The 7,395-nt window shown below is 66.5% G+C and overlaps 1 protein-coding gene across 1 annotated transcript; it reads right to left on the reverse strand.

Annotated features, from left to right (window-relative positions):
• Positions 1–2,601: 2,601 nt before the first annotated feature.
• On the reverse strand, positions 2,602–4,912 carry CB1H4orf48 (chromosome B1 C4orf48 homolog). Its single transcript, XM_042982766.1, has 4 exons — positions 4,836–4,912; positions 4,095–4,254; positions 3,819–3,907; positions 2,602–2,710 (listed from the first exon to the last, which is right to left on the reverse strand). Exons 2-4 carry the CDS (start codon positions 4,225–4,227, stop codon positions 2,645–2,647), a joined length of 288 nt encoding a protein of 95 aa, XP_042838700.1. The 5' UTR covers positions 4,228–4,254; positions 4,836–4,912; the 3' UTR covers positions 2,602–2,644.
• Between the last annotated feature and the right edge of the window lie 2,483 nt (positions 4,913–7,395).

Here is a 7,395-nt window from a genome sequence, read left to right on the forward strand (position 1 = left end):
ACCAAAGGAAGGTGCTGTAAGGGACTCAAGACTGAACAGGTCAAGGAGGAGGCCAAGTGGGTAACTCCACGGAGGAGTGGTGACAGCCTGTGCAAAGGCCCCGAGGTAGGAAGGGCCATGAATTGAACACGCAAGCAAAAGCTGTCTTCAGACGGGCCAGCTCAGAAAGTTCGCTTCCCACAGTGTTTCCTAGGAAGATACTTGAAGACATGCAACATGGAGAATGACACGAGGTCTAGGAGGCAGGGCTCTAAACCGGGGGCTCTACCCCTTCAGGGCAGCCAGTGGGCAGTAGGAGTGCCCAGCTGGCTGGGAGCAGGAGGGCAAGGGCCTGGCAAGGGACAGAGGAGTGACTCGAAGGTAAGGATGTGACAACAGCAGACAGCACTGAGACACTAAGGCAACACCAAGCCCAGAAAACACAAAAGCTGTCGTGGAGATACTTCATTTCCGGTTCACTGCTTAGCGGACACAGTCTCGGCAAGTGCTCTTGATGGACTGTGCCTCAGATGCGCAGGAAAGCCACGTCCCAGCCCCGCGACGGCTGTTCGCCTCGAAAGACTAAACTTGCAAGTTGTCCGCGCCGACTCTCCCCACCTCCACTGCCTGCCACGAAACCTCCATTCAGGCCTTCCCCACCCACAACTGACCCCGTTCTTACCAAGGGCGACAACGACCGGTGTTTGTTCTGGTGGTCCGGAACCAGGCTTGGCCCTCGCTTGACCTCAGCAGCACGTGACACGTTGACCCCTCCTTTCTAACCGAAGCCCTCACCTGTCTCAGGGCTCTTCCTGCCTCACGGCTGCCCCCTCTCCTCTGGGGCCCCTCATCTCTCTTCCCTCTTAGCGCTCACCTCTGCTCTGGCCGCCCCCAGGCCACAGGGTCTCGGCCAGCACCTGTGTTCCTGACCTTCTGTCCCCAGCCCCTTTCCCAGGCACATCTACCCAGTTGCTCCCTGGACCTCTCTGTCACCTTGAGGGGTCCAGAACATACCCCAAGACTAGCATGGCAGGCATAGCAGCATCCTGGCCCCTGCACCTGCCACTCCAGGCCCTGCCTGCGGGGCTCGGGCCCCTACTTCCTCCCCAAGGGTGCTCCCAGGAGAGGCTTTCTGAGACAAGCCCTTGGCCGTCCTGATCTTTCACAGTAATAGAAACCCCAATTTGTGCCAGGGCTTGTGGCTGCCCACAAAATACAGGATGCCCAGCTAAATTTAAATTTTGGATATATGAATAACTTGTAGTATAAATAAGTCTGAAACATTGCACGGGACACGCTTCTACTTAAAGAGTACTTACATTAGAAGTACTTGTACCTTCTATACTGAAAAGTACCTGCCGGTCCCAGATCTGTATTTGCTACATCTGACCACCCAAGCAGAGAACACAGGGTGCATCCCCACCGAAGCCAGCCAACGGAACACCAGCACCCTCTGGGCGGGCCCCGGGGGAAGAGGCACTTGCCTCAGCCACCCCTCTGCTCCATCCTGGGGCCCCAGGACATTGGAATTCTGATGCTATGCCCCCCCCCACCCCCGTGTACCTCGCTCATTTCCAGAATCGAGCGCCGGCCTAGGCTTCAGATGGCTTCGGCACCCCTTTGTCTTTCCCTGGCCTGTTTTAGAGACACCGTCGCTGCCAAGACGGTTACCTCAACCTCCCACCGCGACCAAGGTAGGACTCTGGTTTGCTCACCGTGGCCCAGACACCTGCATGCTCACCTGCAGGCCAGGCACTTGCAGGCGGAGAAGCACCGAGGGCCGAACAGGCCACGGGGTGGGAGCACCGCCCTGAGGAGCTCAGAGGCCCAGAGGGAGGGTCTGAGCGAAAGTGTGCGCACGAACCCTGACAGGGACAAGCTGGGGGCGGAGAGCCGGGAGCCCCTCTCTGGGAGCCGACCGGACCAGAAACCCCCACTCACCTGCCCACCACAGCTGCCAACACACCTGGCCTCCTGCCTGGCACTACTCATGGGTGGGTGACTACGGGCCTGTTACCCACAGGCACAACACTCCTATCCAGATTCCAATTCTCTGGTGCCCGGGAGCTGGGCTCAGGCTATGGGAGGGGCCCGGCAGGCTGGGTGGAGACCGTGGGGACCGTGCCGGCCCTCCCTTCCCGGAGGAGCCTTCCCAGGCTGCCCGGGCCGCCTCCCTCTCCCCGCCTCCCTCTCCCGGTGGCCACGGCAGGCTAGGCTCCGTGGGAGTCCACGGGCTGGGCCTCCACGGAGCTCCCACCAGAGCCATCCCCAGGACAGTGCAGGGGAGCCCTTGGGGGCTCAGCACCGGGGCAGCTGTTCCAGGGGAGCGGGCCAACTTCTGTGCTCCCCTGGCCTCAAAACAAGGGCAGGCAGGCAAGGAAGCAGGTCTCTGAAGGCGGACTGGCAGTGGCCACGGTGCCTGTGGGTCCAGGTCCACACGTGTGGCCACGCATGCCCATCTGCTTGGCACTGGCGCTGGTGTGCAGCAGGTGCCCAGTGGGCCTCAGCCCAAATGGAACAGCTGGGGGTCCAAGACCCACAGAGGAGCCCACCCAGGGACGTGGGGGGCGATGCAGGTGGGCTGTGGTGGCCAGAACAGGGAGACAGGACACGGCGTGCTGGGCTGGGCATTTATTGATGAGGGGACAGTGGTGTCTGAGGATCCTCAGCGCCCGGCAGGCCAGCAGGCACACAGGGCCCGGCGCTCGGCCTGCAGCAGGAGGGTCTCCGTCTGCAAAGCAACAAGGCGCGGTGACGGAGGGCACTTGTACGACTGCTGCCCCCCACCAGCTCCCGTGGGCACTCTGCCCGTGTCCCCCCAAAACCCACAGGCAGTACCCTCTCCACCAGCTCCCCAGACCTCAGAGCCACCCCCCCCCTACAACGCCTCCCCACCACTGATTGTCAGACCCTCTGCTACTGGGTGGGCCTCCTCTCCTCCCCACTCCCCTCTTCCAGGAGGGAAAGAGACTCTGTGGTTTCTGCCAGCACCGCAGTCCTGCCCTGGGCCCTGCACACGCCGATCCCACACCTGGACTACTTCTCACCCGCTCTCCTTCTATGCACATGCCCCTTCCCAGGCTGCCCCCAGCACCGGCCCAGGATGGGCTGGGGGCTGCTGCTCTCAGGAGCCTGGCCTCAGACTCTAGGAGATTCTGGATCCTCAGACCCTGGGGGGCAGTCTAGGCTTCAATCTGGGGAACCCTGGGGGGGCTGCCTAGAAAAGGGGATCAGAGTGGGGTCTCCCCTTCTTTCCACTCTTGGACACTCTCCCCTTTCCCCAGAGGAGTACCTATCTCTGTCCTAAGTGAAAACTACCCTCCCTCCCCCCCCCCCCCCCCCCCCCCCCCCCCCCCCCCCCGCCAGACCGAGGGACAGCGAGGACATGGGAGAATGTGGGGAGGCTGTGTTCATTCCAGATTTGGGGGGGTGATCCCTGTGCCCTGGGACCCTGTGTGCACACTCGTTCCTCCCCAGGTGAGGCTGGGGAGTGAGGAGCCTCCCAGACCAGACGGCTCTGCCCAACCCTCCCCCACCAAGCCCTTTCTGACTCCCTGCCCCAGTTTCCCCTCCCCACTGGGTCTCACTGCCCCGCGTAGGGAATGCTGAACTGAGGCTGGCGGTGCCCGGTGGGGCTCACAGGGAATAAGGCCGAGAGGCCTGGGGGAGAAGAGGCACCCTCCCTCACTGAGGCCGGAAACGGTGTGCCAGATGAGGGCGGGAAGATCGCGGGCGCTGCGGGAGGTCCTACCCCACCCCCACCCCGTCCCCGCCCTCAGGCAGCACCCTGAGCCAGTGGTCCGGCCAGGCCAGGCCTCCTCCTGGCCAGAGAGGCTCACCCTCGAGTCCAGGCTGTAGGCCGTCTTCCGAAGATCCTGCAGGGCGCGCTGCATGAACTCGAACGCGTGGCAGTCCACACACGGGCGGCCTACGGAGATGCGCATCAGGGCGGCGAGAACGTGACCCTAGCCCGGTCCCACCCGTGCGCCCCCCACCCAAGGGGTGGCCCGAGCGCCGGACCGCGGCAGGGGCGCCGGGAACAATGGGGAGGCACGGCGCTCCCGCACACCCGGGTGGAGTCACGGCCCCGCGGGGACCCTCCGCGACGCACGTACTCTGCGCGGGGACGGCGCTCCCAGCGGCGGGCTCGGCTCGGGCCTGGGAGCCCAGCAGCGCCACACTCAACAGCAGCAGCAGCAGCCACGGCGGCAGCGACCTCGGGAGCCTGCACGGAGGCGGGGGGGCCATGGCCGAGCGCAGGGAGCCGGGGCCGCCCTGCAGCAAGGCACAGGGGTCAGCCCGACCCGTTCACCCACCTGGGCGACGCCCCCCGCGCCCGCGACCCCTCCCAGCCCGCCCTCACCGGGGTTCACGGACTCCCACCCCGCCCACCCCGGGCCCGCGAACCTCTCCCACCCCGCCCTCACCCGGGCTCATGGACACCCCCCCCACCCCGCCCACCCCGGGCCCGCGAACCCCTCCCATCCGGCTCTCACCGGGGCTCATGGACCCCACCCACCCCGCTCTCACCCCAGTTCATGGACACCCCCCCACCCCGCCCACCCCGGGCCCGCGAACCCCTCCCACCCTGCCCTCACCCCAGTTTATGGACCTCCCCATCCTACCCCCCGCCCCGGGCCCGTGAACCCCTCACACTTCGACACCCCATCCCCGGGCCTGCGAACCCCTCCCACCCCGCCTTCACCCCCGTTCATGGACCCCTCGCCCCGTCCCTTCCCGGGTTCGCTAACCCCTCCCACCCCGCCCTCAGCTAGGTCCCAAGACCACCCCCCACCTCTGCACCCCGAGCCCGCGACCCGCCCCCCGGGCCCGCGAACGCCCCACCCCGCCCTCACCGCGGTTCAGGGACCCCGCGACAGCAGCGCGGGCGACTCGGGAAGACGTGCCGCGTCGGGCGCGTACCGCGCATGCGCTCCGACAAGACCCCGCCCGGGTCCCCCTTCCGCCGTTGTTGTCATGGGAACCCCGGGACTGCGCGAAGCACCGGTTTAAAGGGACCGCGGAAGCTCCAGGACTCCGAGTACTCAGCCCTGGCGCGAGCTGCGCTTGCAGCCCCCGTCAGGCTCACAGGCGTTGGAGTCGGGAGGGCTGCCGGGAGGAGGCGGCATCTGGGCAGAACCTCCAGAGCCACTGGCGGCGGGAACCAAGCTGAGGAAGCGGGAAATTTGCTTCCAGCGGTGCGGGGTCTCGGGGTGTCCCTGGGGCCGATCCTGAGGGTGGGGCTCTATGCACTCTAGGAGCTGGGGAGGCTCCCCGCCGGTCGGTAAGGTCCGGTCGAGTTGGATTGCCCCGGGGAGATCAGGGCCAGGAGCGAGCCAGGCCGTGAGGTGGTGGGGAATCCGCGCTCCCGGGTCTTCACTCGGCCCAGCCTGGCCCCCGACCCTCCCGGCCAGGAAAGAAGCCCGCCGGCCCGCCAGGTCCTTCCTCTCCACCTTCGGTGCACGGACACCTACTTGCCACTCCCCTTCCGCCCGCCTTTCCCAGCCTCCAGGTCCAACCACCTGCCCCGGCTGTGTGACCTCGGAGGGGTAGCTTGGCTTCTCTGTGCCCTTTTCTCCCTCGTGGAAGCGCACGGTTGTTGGAAGTAAAGAACCTCGCTTGACCCCCCCCCCCCCAGTAGGTGCCAGATGCGCGCGGGCTTCAGGTCCTCGCCGGGCGGAGCTGTTCCCTCTGGGAAGGATGGGCTCCACTTGGCGTCTGCTTGCTGCCTCCAAGGCCCAGCGCCTCCGGGGAAGGCGCCCCAGGTCCACGTCCCGGCCGCGTGAGTGCCAGAGAGCCCAGCGGCCCACGCTGTTCGGGGCAGCGCCGGGTCCCCTTCCCGAGCCTGCACGCCCTCCACCCCCTCCGCCGGGCCTGGGGTCAGCTGTGGCCCCGGCCGGACGCGGGCTTCCTGACCCAGGGGAGGGGCCCGTGCTCGTGACCGCCACCCTCTCCTCTTCCCCGTCGGGCGGACGCCGGGCCGGGCTCCCGGTCTGGGGCTCTGGGGCTGGGGGACTGCGGGCCGCGGTCCCGGACGTGCGCATTTCCGCGCCCTTCTTGGCCGGGAGCCCCACGTCCCGGTCGCGAACGGAGCCCAGAAGGCGGAGCCTTCTTGCGGGGCCACTCGGTTGAGACCTGCGCGCCGACGCCACACGGCATTGGCTTTTTCTACCTATGGGTCCCAAGCTTGTGACCTGCGCGGGTCCCCCGTCCGCGCACAGGCACAGGGCCGCGTCCACGCGCGGAGGGGGAACTAGCCCACCCAGAAGCAAGGCTCCGGCTGGACCTCGGGCAGCGGTGCTCTTGGAACCACGTTCTTCCCCGCACCGCTGCAGGCTTGTCGAGCGCGTTCTGCTCAGCGGGGAGCGGGTGCCGGTGCGCAGCGTCCCCAGCGTCCCTCCAACACCGCGGATCCATCATCGCGTACCTACCCCCCCCCCTTCGCCGGCGCCCCGGGATCCTCTCCTTTGGACTCACTTCATCGCACCTTCCCACCCGACCCTCCGGGGTCGAGACCCCCTGCCGCGGCCGTGCGCCCCCTAGCGAGGGGACCGCGCCGCCCGAGGGGGCAGCGGGATGTCGGGGATGGAACCTCGGGCGGCCCTCGGGGCTGCCAGGGTCTAGAGTGCCGAGGCCACACGTGCTCTGTCTCTCTGCATCCCCCCAGCAGAGATGTCCCCTCGCCGCAGTCTGCTTCCCCCTCCGCCTCCCCCTGCCCCTCCTCAGGGCACTGGATGTTCCCTCTCAGCTGGAGCCTTCTCTTCAGCGAACAGGCTGTGATTTATTTTCTATCCAAACGAAACAAACCTCGCGAGTCGCGAGCCCCCACCCCACCTCCGCCGCACCTCTTCTTTCTCTCGAGCCCACTCCTGCCCTGTCTGAATCCTCGCTGCCTTGACCCACCTGCGGAATCTGGGGACGGTCCTCAGTCCCCCCCCCCCACGTGACCATCAGCAGCCCCCGCAGTCCCCTTCCCCTCGGCGCTCCACCTCCGCCTGCACCCTCAGGGCGCGGCTGGGCAGACCTTTGCCCCCCACTTCATGTCCCTCCTGAGGGTCCCGTCCTCTGTGACTGCTTCCGATTGCGGCTGTGAAGACCAGCCATGCAGCCTCGGATCCCACGTCCAGCCGCCTCCTGAACGCCACCACGTGGACAGCTGACTTCTCCATGTCAGCAGGTCCTAAACTGACCTCCTGATTTCACCCCTCCGTGTGCTGCCCCACCCCCACCCCAAGATAAAATGCTCCGGCCTTCCCTGTCTCAGGTCCAGGCAGACCGTCCCTGCAGATGCTCGGACCAAACCTGCAGCAATCCTTCTAGAAGTTCTGTCTGCCCCACTCTCAGAGCACCCAGACTCCCTCTCCCCATCCCATGGCCGCTGGCCCTGCCCCTGGCCGCCGCCCCTCCGGACTCTTG

This window comes from Panthera tigris, chromosome B1 (assembly GCF_018350195.1).
Source record: "Panthera tigris isolate Pti1 chromosome B1, P.tigris_Pti1_mat1.1, whole genome shotgun sequence".
Lineage (NCBI taxonomy): Eukaryota > Metazoa > Chordata > Mammalia > Carnivora > Felidae > Panthera > Panthera tigris.

What these genes read in the sequence shown, in the direction of transcription:
- CB1H4orf48 (XM_042982766.1), bottom strand. Translation starts at nt 4,227, where the DNA reads ATGGCCCCCCCGCCTCCGTGCAGGCTCCCGAGGTCGCTGCCGCCGTGG. An exon ending in GAGCGCCGTCCCCGCGCAGA is followed by an intron (nt 3,908 to 4,094) that starts GTACGTGCGTCG and finishes GCATCTCCGTAG; the next exon opens with GCCGCCCGTGTGTGGACTGC. An exon ending in CCTACAGCCTGGACTCGAGG is followed by an intron (nt 2,711 to 3,818) that starts GTGAGCCTCTCT and finishes GTTGCTTTGCAG; the next exon opens with ACGGAGACCCTCCTGCTGCA.